The 16,390-nt window shown below is 41.2% G+C and overlaps 2 protein-coding genes across 2 annotated transcripts; both read left to right on the forward strand.

Moving 5' to 3' along the window:
• The first annotated feature begins 728 nt into the window (after positions 1-728).
• Positions 729-2,178, forward strand: LOC134819692 (programmed cell death protein 10-B-like). Its single transcript, XM_063829776.1, has 2 exons — positions 729-804; positions 983-2,178. The coding sequence occupies exons 1-2, from the start codon at positions 729-731 to the stop codon at positions 1,516-1,518; spliced, it is 612 nt and encodes a 203-aa protein (XP_063685846.1). The 3' UTR covers positions 1,519-2,178.
• Positions 2,179-2,549: 371 nt separating this feature from the next.
• On the forward strand, positions 2,550-9,319 carry LOC134819219 (uncharacterized). Its single transcript, XM_063829031.1, has 16 exons — positions 2,550-3,050; positions 3,243-3,458; positions 4,065-4,199; positions 4,435-4,549; positions 4,839-4,937; positions 5,062-5,177; positions 5,316-5,443; positions 5,688-5,793; positions 5,986-6,065; positions 6,244-6,384; positions 6,515-6,672; positions 6,867-7,164; positions 7,359-7,517; positions 7,668-7,766; positions 7,896-8,024; positions 8,337-9,319. The coding sequence occupies exons 1-16, from the start codon at positions 2,552-2,554 to the stop codon at positions 8,775-8,777; spliced, it is 2,919 nt and encodes a 972-aa protein (XP_063685101.1). The 5' UTR covers positions 2,550-2,551; the 3' UTR covers positions 8,778-9,319.
• The last annotated feature ends 7,071 nt before the right edge of the window (positions 9,320-16,390 follow it).

Genomic DNA, 16,390 nt, shown 5'->3' on the forward strand with positions numbered 1-16,390 from the left:
AATTTCTCTCGAAATTGATTTTATAGTTGTTTCTGATAGAGGGGAGTAATATCTACCAGATGTTTTTGGTCCCATGGAAAAATTTTGTTCCTAGCCGAAATTATTGCCGGTCAAAGGTTAGCGCTCATGTGTAATTGTATTACGCGAGCGATTTTCAATCGCGCGCCCTGAAAATCGAGTCTAAAAATCTATCCTCTCCTACATTTTTTGAGCAATCACCTTGAAACTTTCAGGATATGTCCTAAGGACCATTTAGAAACTTCTGGTCTCTCAGAATTTTAAGATAGGCCTTAGAAAAGTTTTTATTCGATTTTGAAAGTCTTGGACCTGAAAAAATCGTCAAAAAATGAGGTCCAAGATTTTCAAAATCGAATAAAAACTTTTCTAAGGCCTATCTTAAAATTCTGAGAGACCAGAAGTTTCTAAATGGTCCTCAGAACATATCCTGAAAGTTTCAAGGTGATTGCTAAAAAAATGTAGGAGAAGATAGATTTTTAGACTCGATTTTCAGGGCACGCGATTGAAAATCGCTCGCGCAATACAATTACACATGAGCGCAAACCTTTGACCGGCAATAATTTCGGCTAGGAACAAAATTTTTCCATGGGACCAAAAACATCTGGTAGATATTACTCCCCTCTATCAGAAACAACTATAAAATCAATTTCGAGAGAAATTTCATAAAGACCCCCCCCCTGCCCCCTTAACATCACCTCCAAATTAGGATAATGAGTTCCAGTGAACCCCCTCCCTCGCTAGCATTTTCAACTGTTATTGCTCCACTACTTTCAACGTTCTCAAAAGGTTAGTGTGATCAAAAATTGAAATGGGAATAATATACTTCTATTTAGATATTGTCTTTGAATGTGCAATGTTATGATTCAAGAATGAGTGGAAGTTCTAGGGTTTTATCTTTCAATGAAACATGCGTAAATTTTAGCCTTATTTAGGAATTCATCTCTAACAAATTCTACTTTCTCAGAACAGTCAAAGTCTATGCGTGAGGCCTTTGTTTTTGCCGAAAAACAGAACCCTGGTTTTCTACATGACTTTGTAGCTGGAGTTATTCAGAATGAAGACATGACAGAGATTTTGCTACGTCTGGGATCAACGGAATGCACGGAGTACCTAATTTCTCCAAATATTGAACTGCATGCTCAGCTGAACAGAAAAGCTCAATCTCTTCGTATGTTGTTAAGCAGCATACCAGATCAAATTAAAGAGCGGTCAGTGTTCTTACAAACAATCAAAGATATTGCTCAAAGCATAAAAGATCTTCTGAATTGTGTGAACAACTTTTATCAGTCAAACACGAACAACCCAGCTGTCATGCAGAACAAGAGGTTATTTGATCACCACAAGAAGAATTTTGTGAGATGCAGCAAAGCATTCAGTGATAGTTTACGTAATTTTTTCAAGGACAACCAACCCTCTATAGTGTTTCTTAGCGCTAACAAACTGATAACGCAAACAAATGTACTGATGAGGACCATAAAGATAATAACGGAGAAGGGATAGGATTAGGTATGGCTTGTTTTGATCTGCCCTGTGTACCATTGCATCCAAATTGAAGGACACGTTTTTCTAGTGTTATTGTAAGATAGTATACATATCATATTTGTTGTTTCCATGCTGGTTTTAAAGGTTTTTGTAAACTCTAGAGTTGAGTTGTTTAATTGAATCATTATAACAGCGGTAATGGAAAGCAGGCTGTAGAGTGTAGCCGTATAAATTTTCTGCTGCGTGTGCTTAGTTTTCTATAATTTGTTGCGATTACCACAACTGCCATGCAATTGATTCTTAATCTTTGATATTCTGGAAAATGGATTTTTCATTTTACTCGCTGGGGATTAAATTCAGTTCTCATCTTATATAGATAACGTAATGTGAAATTTCGATCTAATCTTTAAACAGCATACTCTGATACTCACATCATACTCTAATTTTTGCATAATAACCCACCCGACCCTTGCTTTTGTTTTTAAAGTGATTTTATCAACTACCTCTGATCGTATGTCTTTCTTTTGGGATGAATTCAGAGTGTGATTGATATCCCTGATAATAACATGGAATCCGACTTTTTCAAAATTGGTCTTGGAGTTATATTTTGTCACTGACTAAATATTTGACATGAGACCCTCACTATTACATAATGGATAGAATGACGAAATGTTAAACTATGATATTTTGATATATATAAGAGAAGAAGCTCACAGATTTTGCTGCTGAAATTAAAATTGTTTTATTCGAATTAATGGAACTTTCATCTTTAAATACATTATAAGTGACGATGTTATACTTGGGTCATGATATGATATTGTTTTCTATAATACTTCATTATTGTTTCTGATTCACATTCTCGATTACAAAACTGTTTTTATTTAGAATCTAATCTAACTAAACTCTAGACTTGCGATATTTAGAGTTATATAAAAGTTGCCTCCTGTGACATCAGCTTCAAATTTGACCAAGCAAATCATAATAACATGTAGAATTAAAACATTGACATCCTTTTATACACTCACTTCACTACTAATTCCGTTAGTATTGCATGGAAGATACTCACAATGGTAGAGGACACCACAAGAATAGTTTACACGATATAACCATGGGACACCCCAACCAACCTGACCGCCCCTCTACCTTCTCTGCCGACAAGAAACCCAACATGGCGTCCTCAAACTACCTCAAAAGTTTCATGGTAGAAGAATCCAGTGACGAAGATTCACCACCCCCAACCAAACCCAAGAACAGTTTCTTCTACAAAGATCAGACAACTGAAGACGACGTCTTCCCCCAGCACCCAGCTAAGCGGAAGCGCACCAGTTCCAACAGTTCTAACAGTGACTCAGAAACACGACCGCCGCTCCGCCAGTACTCAAGAAACAGCTCAGCTAGATCCTCAAGAAATAATAGTGAAAAGTCTGCTAAATCAGGGACTGTGTGTGGGACGTACGGGAGTGTGGCTGAAAGGTCATGTTATCGGCCCAAGTTTCCGACTGACGATTCTGATGATAACAAGGACAAAACTAACTCATCTCGTTCACCTGGTGAGTTTATGTGATGATTAAATATAACGTGTTGTCTTGTACATTGTATAACCACGTCTTCATGACAATTTTGCATTTGAAAGATATTAAGACAACCCTGGCTTGTTTAAAGCCTTCATTTGAAATTTGTTGAGGACTAAATATAAAATCGATTTAAAACACTTGTTTTTACAACTCTTTTTCTCTCCACAGTGAACAGATCTTCTACTGGAAACGGTACATTCAGTACTGATCGCTCCTGCTCAAACGGCACACCTCGCTTCAAAGCAACATACCAGCGCAGCACTGATCGTCCATCTACGTACGGCGCAGATCGTCCGTCTACGTACGGCACAGACAGAGTGACACCACATCACCCTAAATTCCCATCAGACAGTTCGGAGGAAGGAGGAGATGTTAAATCACCCGGTTAGTAGTGGGGCTTCATTTAATTGAGCACACCTTTTATCTGGCGTGTGGTATGTACATTATCGCTGCGGTACGTTTTAACCTGAAGTAGTGAGCTGTTATAGTACAGTGTGTTAGATGTATTTTAACTATTTTATGTATTTAAAATAATTAACAGCCTCGTACGTTGTGTTAGTTTCATGTTTTGCAAGAATTTTAACAGACTTTAATAAGGTTTAAAGTTCATGATATCGTGGAAAACAACTGGTCGAAAGTTTAGTCGAAACTGGAATGGTTTTAACTCTCTATTTATAATAATATAGTTGTTTCGACGTATAACATGTGTGATGTGTTAATGATAACCATTTATGATTTATGGTTTTTGTTTTGGGAGCAAACTTGCCACATAATTCCAGAATCGAGATCAAAGTTAGCAAAAGTGATACGCATTAAGATTTAAAACCAATTCAGTTTCTCAACCAAACTTTCGCAGAGTTGTTCTCCACTGATGAACACACATCCGGTTATGTCGTATTGATTATTCCAGAACTTTTTGTACTAATTTTTAATCAGCGCTAACTTCATTTTACATGTTCACATCCTGTTGAAATCCTGTCGTTATTTCAGCGCCAAGTTCACCGAAAGTAGAGATAAAATCCGAGGAATCCGATAAAGACGGTGCCTCAAACCCACAAACAGACGAACAAACGAACGTACAATCCAGGGAACCCAGCCTGGAACCAGTACCTCGCGGCAGACTCGGTATATATTGAAATTAGGGGGTCACATGTCACCTGTACTTCTTTACATGACCGCATACCTATCTCCACATTCTTCTAGATCACCGTATATGACCTGTATGTTTAATGCTACTTTGTACGATTTCCCGGTAATAACCCGAAGTACATATTTATAGACCACACCAAATTTTGTGACGTTAGATATATGGCATGAAGTATTTACTTGGTCGTGTATAAGGAATGTTGGTGCTATTTAGGTCGTACTGCAGCGGTGAAAGCTCAGGATCTTATCAAGAGTTTTGGGCCTAAACAGTATCGCACGAAGGAACACAGGCTGGCGGACTCTGAAGATGACTACTGCAGTGATAGCAGGTAATATACAATATCACTGTTATATCTTTCTCCTGTTAAACCAATTAGCCAGTGGATTTAGGGATCGTTCACATATTACGTGAGAGGGGGGGGGGGGCTTGAAAAAGCATTAACGCTTGTGTAATCTCTTCACAATATCTATACCGTCTGTTAAAAAGTGGCTAACGGGAGGAGGGGGGGAGGGTTCCGTAATATTTTAACGATCCCTAATTGTGATACGTTGAATCTAAAGTAAAATTAATGCCAGATAAGTTAAGTTCCATAAATGCTCACAAACTCTTATTTGCAGTTATGATTGCGGAGTGCCGAAGTACAAATTGGACCCTACCCTTCTGAAGACCCTGCCTCAGTCCCTTCAAATCGGCTACAAATTCTATGCCCAGCTCAGGTATGTGTGTTATAATAACGAGCACTATTTCCTCTTATTGTTGCTGTTGGTATGAGTAGATCCTAGCTTTTCTATATGATGTCATTCACTCGTTATCACCACTGGGTCATTCATGTTGTTTCAGAAATGACCCCGTTTTCAAGCAAGATCTAGTCCCATTCCTTGACCCAGTTGATAGTAGCCACGAAGGAACGAAAGATTACTACAAGAAAATCGAAAAACCGATGTGCCTTACCAAAAGTTAGTATGTTGACAGCATTCCATTTTTCAGCGTTTCCCATTTTAATTTTTGCCGTTTTTAAATGTATGGAATGTTTGTCGACAGTTTGAAAGTTTCAATTTCAGTTTAACTGAGATTAAAACTTCTGGTTTCTTCAGTTGAAGAGAAAATGTCAAATTTGGACTATTTTTCGACGCCAGAGATAATTGGAGATATTCGATCGATATTCGAAAACTGCTACAGATACAACGGGTTTGAATCGTGGATAAGCAAACACGCCTGCAAGGTAAGCTTTGAACAGTCCCATTGTTAATTACTGCTCGGCATTTCCTTAACCTAGCCAAAACTTCAGCTCTCGTACGGAAACCAAGCTGCAAATTAAGCTCTTTTAGTCTAGCTGCGCGTCATGCCGCCGCGCGGACTAACTGCTGACAATTTTATAACCTTCGATAAATGATTTTGTGATGAAAGTACAATTATGCGCACACGTAGTCTCAAAACGCGCATTTGTTGATATTGTAAAATTTTAGGTGGAAATGAGTTTGGAGCAACGAATAACCCTTCTACCGTACTCCCTGCGAGCCAAGTGTGCAATGTCAGAAACTAATCCTCATCTCACTTTGTACAGAGATGTCTGTAAGTGTTGATAATACCATTCCTGTTCTTCAAAGTGTTTTCTGGCAGTCACTGACATCGCAGTAATGTAGCCATGCAATACCAGCACGTGCTATTTCGATTTTGCTTTCTGATGTCATGCGTCCATATTCCTCATTAAAATCTAAAATGTGATGACTGATAAAACTGTAGATAACGTTAATAAATGACCAGGTGGAAGAAGAACGAGGGTCCCCCGAGTGTTCACTGGGTGCAGTAAATCTCCCATCATGCTCGCGATGGAGGAAATGACGGTATGTTGTTTAAAAGGACCTTGAGGATGTACAGTTAAACATGTTGAGCACCGATCAACAAATTTAACTTAATTAGCAGTGCATGTAGAATGTCACATCCCTAATTTAAAATGCGACTTTTATTTACACTTAATTCTACTACACTAGATATGGTAAATTAAACACACTATCTTGACAGTTGTACCGGTCAAAAGAAGCAGAGATAATAGAAGCACAACTATCACACAGACGGGAAGCTCAGCTTCAGGAGAGGATCGTGACCCTGGCTTCATTGGCCACTAACTGCCCGGATTATAAGAGAATTTGTAACTCCTGGGAGGTCAGTTTGCTAGATTTCTTTTAAACATTCGATCATAGCCAGTCATCTACAAACATCTCATCCCGCAATCTTTAACAAAATACCTAAATTTACTCACTGCCCGACTTTAAACTGTTCTATCTTTTAACAGCTAATATCATCCTGCCTGATGATCTGCGTGTGTCAAGAAGCCTTCAACTTACCCTTCACGGTCGGAGGACTGGAACTAGGACTACTCTACCCCAGACACAGTCAATATCTAGCTAAGCTCATGATCAATCTTTCCTCTAGTGGCAAGAAGACTAAAGAGTGAGTCCCTCATTAACGTGAAAAATTGAAATCTTTCGTGTATTCATTGTCCTACAAACAAAATTTGATGGTAGTAGTCTATCACCAATCTCACACGATATGATAGCTATTCCGGTTACAACAGATCTATGCACACACAATTTTATATCGATATCTTAACGTTTCTCCATCTAAGCCCTAACTACCCTGAGCAGGTTAGAGAAGCAAGGGAAGGTAAGCTACGAGGAATGGAACAGAGAGATAGCTCGCAGAGTACACTACTGGTACACTGTTTCCAACAAACACGGTCCCAGACATGCTCAAACAAGGACTGGTGTCACTCCCGAGATGCACGGTATTTTCGGGACACACCAGTCCCCCCTGCGTACTCCTCGAGAAAACCCCAACACTTCCTCTGAAGTGATCAAGGCAGTTGCGGAAGGGAAGTTGTTCCACGAGTTGAGTATAGGAGAGAGGCTTACGCTGCTGAACACTCTCTGTGCATCTAAAGTGGTGAGTTTGACTGTTTCCGACGAAATAATCCAACTTTATTTTAAACAGTTATGTTACTCTAAATCTAAAATAAATCTACGCTTATCTTTTTGCTTAGAGTCTAAAACTGCATATTTCTTAACACTTTCGAGTTGGTACAGATTTAACCAGGCTATCAAGTTGTTCAATCCCTCTTTATCCACTAATCCACACAGACGATGAGCACAGTATTACAGAACTGCTTCCTCGAGTACGACGCAGAGAGTTTGCGACCCACAACCTTGGGTCGGGACGGTCTCGGTAATCTCTACTTTCACTTCCCACTGTGGCCGGAGGAGGTGCGGGTCTACGTGGAGTTGAGTTCTGCTGCCAATGTGAGTATGTTGAGGAATAAGGGCCACACTATACAAATTTAGCGCTTTTTTGCCCATCTTTCATACGCATTGTGTGCCAAGCAGGCTAACCTTCCAATATTTAACTGCTAACAATATTTAATATTTTCCGCTTAATAATCTCTTTTTAAGGAGGGTCCCGGCAAGGTGATGTGTGTTGCCCGAAGTACAGACGAACTAGAGTCCATCATTGAACAGCTCCAAACATCCGGAAAAGTAGACCGTCTAGAGGTGAAATAATTTGCGACATGTGCCTAAAAATGTAATGATCGTACCTTTGTATACTGTATAGACTAGACCAAGTTTGTTTGCTAAGAGTGCTTGTTTTTTAAGAATTTTATGTTATAATTTGTAACTTAGGAACACTGCAAAAAGGGTGGTCGCAAAAGAGTGCTGGTGACCGCTGCTAAATTCCTTGTCATCCAACTGAGATGTCTGCACGAAGAACAGAAACCTCACCAGTCTCACCATCTACTTGTTGAATCAACGGTCAGTGCCATTGCAATTTTTGGGGGAAATTACAAAGCCGAAAAGCCCCACAGCGTTGATAAAACAATGACATTGTTGTCAATGTAGGTTCACGCTCTTTTAAAAATGGCCGTATTATCGAATTTATCATGACGACTAAAAAGAGGGATTAATGCTGAATGTCAACCAGGACTGCAAGCACATGTTTTGGCGGTGGTCTAAAGGTGTCTATTTTATCCCTGACTTCATGGTCTTTATAAAATGTAGGAATGTTGGGAATAAGGTGACGACCATTTTGACCCTCCGTTCTGATTCTTATTCAAATAATTACAGATCTACAAAGAGCTGGCACAAGCGATGAGAGACGAGGATAACCTGGAAGTTGTACAAGCACCCCCGACTCCGCCTCGTCCCCAAACACCTCCGCCTCGTCCCCAAACACCTCCGCCTCACAACAGTGAATCCGATAAACCAGCTGAGCTGGATAAAGATTGTGGTTCCGAGTCTGACACTGAAGTGGAAATGTCAGAAGAAGGAGTGACCAGTGGGGTTGAGTCAGACAGGGCAGGACATGTTCATTCATCTGATTCTGAAATTAAGCCAAATTCTAACAGTGGACTAAAAGTCGAGCCTGACGGAGTTATAATGGCCAGCAATACTCAAACAGAAACTATGATAAGTTCTACCTCCAAAACCTTCCCTGAAAAATCTGAAGTCTCAGACTCAAATCCTTCCGATCAGACAGAAACACGCAATGAAGCTGCTTCCGATTGATTACATGATATCTGCCGTTTTCTGACAAATGTGCTTAAAGACCAACTCTGGGTCCTTTAATCCAAATTTCTTTTTGGGTCAAGATCTATCCCTTAAAAACCATCAGAACCAATGGCCAGCCTTCTTCTGGGAACCACCTAGAATGCCGAAATTGTCCAAAAATGTGACGAAAGTGTTGTAGAACCTGGAATTAGGGAATGGACTAATGCATTTTTGTTCAGAAAACGGCAGATATGTGAACAATCAACAACCTCTTAAAGAAATACGTCTTATTTTCAGAAATAGTATGCTTTATAGCACTAAATTATTCAGATCAATTTCTGCATTCCGTCGTTATTTAGATGGTACTGCAAACCCTGTTAATTTTAAGTTTAAGCACCGCATGAAAATATTCCATTATTGGAAAATTTATGATCGGGGTAAACTTGTATAACCTGACTTGATACACGTTTCATTTCCCTTTTCGCGCGTGGAGCCGGCCAACGTGCACAAAAGGGATATGTGACGTGTAGCAATATCTGACCCAAGATAAGCTTCTTTACATTTCGGATTGTTACTATACAAATTGCTTCTCGTGACCTGCGCTTCTAATAAATTCTAGAAGTAGACATAAAGCAGCCGTTAATATTGAACGATTTTTGGGACCTACACTAGATTTGTGGGACCTACTCTAGATTTGTGGGACCTACACTAGATTTGTGGGACCTACTCTAGATTTGTGGGACCTACACTAGATTTGTGGGACCTACTCTAGATTTGTAGGACCTACACTAGATTTGTGGGACCTACTCTAGATTTGTGGGACCTACTCTAGATTTGTGGGACCTACACTAGATTTGTGGGACCTACTCTAGATTTGTAGGACCTACACTAGATTTGTGGGACCTACTCTAGATTTTTGGGACCTACAGGGGGGGTACCAATGGCATAAATGGCATAATGGAGAATTGGCCAAACAAAATTTCCATTTATGCCATGAAATTTCTATGCCATTTGATGATTTTTATGCCATTCTTCTCCATTCTATGCCATTCGAAATATGAAATTTTAAAACTTTGAACTAAGAATTTAATAACGAATAGTCTGCACCCCACTAGTACTGTCCACCTTTATCTCTATTTGTTGTACTGACCCTGGTCATTACATGCATTAGAAACACCCCTAAAAGTTCGTTTTTTGACAAAAAATTTAAAACTTCTGTAATTTCATTTCTGTTTTAGTTACGCATTTGATTTTTGGTATGCGTATAGAAAATCGATACGGCTTTAAAATGAGATGTTCGGCGACCTCCTAGCTCACTCACTAGACTCAGTAGGAGTGATTTAACTGCGAGGGACAATTGAGGCTAACAAATTAGCCTCACCACTTTCAAAAAAGAACTTTCTCATGTTACGTCCATGATATCCAAGTTGCAAGTATAATCCATAGTGATTATACTTGATCGAGATCTAAGCTTTAAATATTCGAGGTGAAAATGAGGCTAACCACCTTTTGAGAGGGTGAAATGAGGCTAACAAGTATACTTTCGAGCATGTTCGGTATTGTGACTATCTAATGTGTCAACAATAAAAATTTATTCATCCTCTTCAAGCTCAACATTTCAGAAATCGCAGAGTCTTCTTGTAGGAGGCCAAAATGAGGCTAATAAATGATTCGACCGCATTTTAAGTTTAAACTTTAATGTACGGAAACATGTTATAGACCCACTATAAAACTTGTAATTGTAGCCCGAAGGTTATTGAGACTTTATCGAAACTTATGTGAGGTTGGATTGAGGCTACCTTCCCTCCTTGAGGCAAAATTGAGGCTAACAGATACACTACGCAGACAATTGTCACTGTGCCAGCTATCAAGTAGTTGCTGAGCAGCAGCAGCAGTTAGATGAAGAAAATGAAGTTGAGGAAGGAAATGTATTAGAGCTGTTGGCTAGAGTAGGCCCCTTACTTCTATAGAGCTCTCTGGCCAATTGCTCTGGCAATGCTCTCCCTGGGGCCATGTAATATCACATGATCTGATATCATGCCAAATTAGACTCTAAACTATGAAGTATAATAAAAATGGAACTGTTTGAGAAAAACATTTTTCGTTACTTGGAAAGAGAATACTTACTCAGCTGTCAGCATAACGAATCAGACGTACCTTGATCTTATATGTACTTGTGACGGTCTTGTTTTGTATTTAACTCTGCTGAAGAAGCAATTCCCTAATGCTGAAATCGTCACTTATTACCTTGGAAGTGATCAGAATGAGCAGCTGTTTGCATTTATTCGGGTTTCTTTTCATCTGGTCGCTCAAGAAATATGGATGCGATAACTATGGCCCATGGAATGGAGAGAAATAATGTGTACAGTGCTTTATCATTACATGAAGACACATCTGCAATTGCACATGCACGTGGAAGTACAGTTTTGCATCCTACAGTTCACCTCAAAAAGGTTAAATCTACAGGCCAGAAAGCAGAACGAGTGAAATGGACTGGTGGTATGATAAGCCTAGGCAAGTTGGGAAAAACGCTGGACAGGGCATCGAGGGACTGCATTCGAGAAGGGAAAAGATACAATTTCCCTGTGTTCGCCGCAGTCGCAGATCCTGAAGAACGGATTGGGAAGCCAATCGTCCATGGCCAAGAACTTTCTTGGGAAGCTGTAGATGATGAAGCTGGATGCCTCGAGGATGAGGACGACTTAGCTTATAAGGTGGGGGGGGGGGTCCAACCCGATGTCCGATATGAGGGTTGATGAGGCCAAAATCGGAATCGGAAAAATCGGAAAATTGAGAAATTTTAGAGAATCGATCTCTAAAACCTCTCAGAAGTGAGGAAGTGATAAAAAACCCCTACATATGCTATATTGTTATGAGAAAACGAACTAATTGGACATTCCAATAGTATGTTTTATGTGTTTTTACACTGCAGGGGCTAGTATGCTCACTACTAGTTGGAGTTGTCATGTACTCCCAGACCCGAGTGCTTTGGCCTCTTGACGTGAGATCGATTGTTTCTGCTCATTAATTTTATCCCTATTACTTGTTATTATGTATTAGTACAACACTAGGGTTATATTTTGTGGTCCGGTCTTTAAACATACCATAATATCACTAGTACACTGCACCTTAAATGTATAGTCAAGTACATTTGTATCGTAACACATGCTTGGCTGGGGGATCATGTTTTGTGTCCGTTCGGTACCCTGTATTTTCAAAACGGACAAAAAGTAGGGCGGACAAAAACAGACAAAACATTTAGATGTCCTCCTCCTCCTCCTCCTAAGTCTTCCTCCTCCTGAGTCCTTCTCCTCCTTAGTCCTCTTCAGTCCTCTTCCTGACTCCTCGTCCTCGTCCTTCTCCTCAGTCCTCCTCACCCTCCTCCTCAATCCCCTTCTCCTCCTCAGTCCTACTCCCAGTCCTCCTCCTTCTCCTTCTCCTTCTCCTCCTCCTCATCCTCATTTCTCCTCCTGATCCTCCTTCTCCTCCCCATCAGGCATCAGTTCTCCTTAGTCCTCCTCATAGTCGTCCTCCTCCTCCTGAGTCCTTCTCATCCTCCTCCACCTCCTGAGTCCACCTCCTGAGTCCTCCTCCTCAGTCCTCATCCTCCTCCTCAGTCATCATCCTCTTCCTCCTGAGTCCTCCCCCAGTCCTCCTCCTCCTTCTCCTCCTCATCCTCCTCCTCCTTCTCCTCCTCATCAGTCCTCATCCTCTGTCCTCCTCATAATCGTCCTCGTCCTCATCCTCGTCCTTAGTCCTCCTCCTCCTTATCCTCCTCCTCAGTCCTCCCCCAGTCCTAATCCTCCTCCTTCTCCTCCTCCTCCTACTCCTCCTCCTCCTTCTCCTCTTTCTTCTCCTCCTAATCATTCCTCCTCCTCAGTCGTCCTCCGCCTCCTCCTCGTCCTTAGTCCTCGTCCTCTTCAGTATTCCTCCTCAGTCCTCCTCAGTCCTCATCCTCCTCATCCTCCTCCTCCTCAGTCCTCCTCCTCCTTCTCCTCTTCCTTCTCCTCCTAATCAGTCCTCCTCCTCAGTCGTCCTCCTCCTCTTCATTAGCCCTTGTCCTCATCCTCCTAGTCCTCGTCCTTAGTCCTCGTCCTCATCCTCCTCAGTCTTCCTCCTCAGTCCTCATCAGTCTCATCGTCCTCATCCTCCTCCCCAAGTCCTCCTCTTCCTCAGTCCTCCCCCAGTCCTCCTTCTCATCCTCCTCATCCTCTTCAGTCGTCATCTTGTTCCTCCACAGTCCTCCTCTTCCTCCTACTCGTCAGTCCTCCTCCTCCTCCTTCTCCTCAGTCCTCCTCCTCCTCCGCAGTCCTTCTCCTCCTCGTCAGTCCTCCTCCTCGCCAGTCCTCCTTCTCCTTCTTCTCCTCCTACTCCTAAGTCCTCCTCCTCCTCCTCAGTCCTCCTCCTCCCTCTCATCCTTTTCCTCCTTCTCCTCCTTCTCCTCCTACTCCTAAGTCATCCTCCTGCTCCTCAGTCCTCCCCCAGTCCTCCTCTTCATCAGTCCTCCCCCAGTCCTCCTTCTCCTCCTCCTCATCCTCAGTCCTCCTCCTCATCATCCTCCACAGTCCTCCTCCTCCTCAGTCCTCCCTAAGTCCTCCTCTTCCTCAGTCCTCCCTAGTCCTCCTTCTCCTCCTCCTCATTCTCAGTCCTCCTCCTCATCCTCAGTCCTCCTCCTCAGTCCTCCTCGTCCTTAGTCCTCCCCCAGTCCTCCTTCTCCTCATCCTCAGTCCTCCTCCTCAGTCCTCGTCCTTCTCCTTTTTAACAGTCCTCCTCCTCAGTCTTCCTCCTCGCTCTCGTCCTCCTCCTTCTCGTCTTCCTCCACACCAATCCTGCTCCTCTTCCTCAGTCCTCCCTCTCCTCTTCAGTCCTCCTCCTCCTCAGTCCTCCTCGGTCCTCCTCTTTCTCCTCAGTCTTCCTCCTTTTCCTCCTCCTCATTTCTCTTCCTCATCCTCCTCCTCCTTCTTCTCTTCCTTCTCCTCCTAATCAGTCCTCCTCCTAATCAGTCCTCCTCCTCAGTCGTCCTCCTCCTCGTCCTTAGTCCTCGTCCTCATCGTCCTTAGTCCTCGTCCTCATCCTCCTAGTCCTCGTCCTCATCCTCCTAGTGCTCGTCCTGGTCCTCCTCAGTCTTCCTCCTCTGTCCTCCTCAGTCCTCCTTCTCCTCAGTCCTCCTCCTCCTCCTCATCAGTTTACACAATTTATTGTTACTAAAATGTTTTTAAACGCATTTGTGTCTGTAACATATTGACATGTTACTGTTACTGACTCAAAATGTGCCCGAGAATTTTTTTGTTTAACAGAGTTTTACTCTCCAGTACTATGGAAAAGTTGTTACATGATAAATAAAGATTTTGATAAATAAAGTGATTTTCATCCCTTTTAATGTTATTGAAAATTGTGTAGACTATTCTTTGTATCTAACTGAGGATTGGAAGTTTGAGAAAGGACCATAGTCATTAACCGTGCTACCCATTTCTGCAGATAGCCTGTTACAAATTGTGGAGACAATTTAAATCAAAAGTTACTAAAGCGTTCGCTATTTGTTACGATTTCTTATTACCAACCGTACCTCTTTCAATTGTGGACCGGGGTGGATGTTTCTGTCAAACAAGAGTTGGTACGACATTGTGTTGTTTTTCGGACGAAACGATTCTTGTTTGGAACAAAATACTATTTTGGGGTTCTGGGACCACCACCAATCGATTTCTTGTCATATTTAAGTACAGAAATAGCTACATATATCGCCTAGAAACCTCAGAGGGAAGATTTAAATTTTCCCGATTTTTCCGATATGAGGGTTGATGAGGCCAAAATCGGGATCGGAATGATCGGAATTGATCGGGTTGGACCCCCCCCCCCCCCCCCCCCCCCCCCCTAAGGTAGAACCTGGAGTTGATGATTGTGATGATGGAGAAACGATATCAACAGATAAATATGGAACACTATCCTTCCGGTCTTTTGAGACACTCACGCTCAATGGAGGAAGAAGCACTTTATCAACAAAATCTCGTCTTTCAAGATTCAAGGGGGACGCGTTTGGAGTGTCTTCTGATGTTCGCATATACAATCAACCTGAATGCGGATGTTCAACAGTTTTGAAAGCTGGCAGTACAGAAACTCTTAAAGTCTTCAAATCTCAGCAGGACTTTGCAACAGGAGTGGTTAGATTTATTTCTTTTAAGTCATGCCTGATGAAGTACTACTGCCAGGAACATAGCCTAATCAATGGATCTCCTAATGTTTGGCTACTCGTCGAAGACAAATACATCAGATGCATTGTTCCTTGATGACATTCAAAATCGTTGTGTTGTCAATGTTTGTATTCTGTACATTTTGAACATCTCACAATTTGCTTTTCTTGAATAGTGAAATGTTTGGTATATATTTGATATAATACATTTCTATTTTCTTTATTTAGTTATTTGTCATATGAATCTTTGACTTTAACGATCATTCCAAGCGTTATAAAGCATGAAACATGTCTCTTATTCAAGTACTAATAATATTTGCGAATTTAAAGTCATCCTAAAGGTCAAATATGAAGACCTAAATAATGGCATAAATTGGCATAAATGGAGAATTGGCCAAACAAAATTTCCATTTATGCCATGAAATTTCTATGCCATTTGATGATTTTTATGCCATTCTTCTCCATTCTATGCCATTGGTACCCCCCCGACCTACACTAGATTTGTGGGACCTACTCTAGATTTGTAGGACCTACACTAGATTTGTGGGACCTACACTAGACTCCCCTGTTCCTCCTACCAGTACCAAATATTAGCCAGTCATCGTATTTATAAATAACGTCCAGTTCCAACAGTGGTAACTTGTTGTAAATCGCACTTGATAGATTCGGCACATTAACTTAGTTTTAATAAGGGGTCGTTCGCATTACGTAATCACTTTTGGGCAATTTGTAACCCCCCTCCGTAATCAGTTTTACACATAGCTATTGTGTCAAAATTACACTATAGCTGATATTATATTGACCATTGTTAATGGTCTTGCCCGGCGCGCGCTACCTCGTAGCACTAGCACTTGCCATCGAGAAGGAAGCGGCGCGCGCTACTTCGAAGAAATTTAGACCAGTAACATCGTCAAATATTATATGTTATAGCGTAATTATTTGGGAACCCCCCTCGGCTGATTATATAATATGTGAACGTCCCCTACAGTAGTTTATTTTCCATTGTGTGGAAAGGTTAAAATGTTAGAAAGTTTAACTTGAAGCCGCAATTATCGAATAAGCTTATTAGACTATATCGTATAGTTTGTACTTAGTCACTGATGTTTTAATTTTAAAATCATGAAATTATTTGTTATCCAATGAACTTTAAACCAAAATAACGAATTGTTACCAGAAAAAATGTTGTTTCAATTTTGAATTTCGGGAATTGATACTGCGTCCATGTAATGTTACATGGATTATGATTAATCAACCTATACTGGGGGGGGGGGGGGGTGTCACGTCCGTCTATGTCCGCTTGTCTCATAGAATCCAAAAAGGACAGGACATAGGCGGACATAGGCGGACATTAATGGACACCTAAATTGCTAAATAAAATGTTCAATTTTTGCTGTTATAGGGGGATCATGTTTTTTGTCCGTTCGGTACCCTATATTTTCAAAAC

This window comes from Bolinopsis microptera, chromosome 8 (genome assembly GCF_026151205.1).
Source record: "Bolinopsis microptera isolate Bmic1 chromosome 8, MBARI_Bmic_1.0, whole genome shotgun sequence".
Lineage (NCBI taxonomy): Eukaryota > Metazoa > Ctenophora > Tentaculata > Lobata > Bolinopsidae > Bolinopsis > Bolinopsis microptera.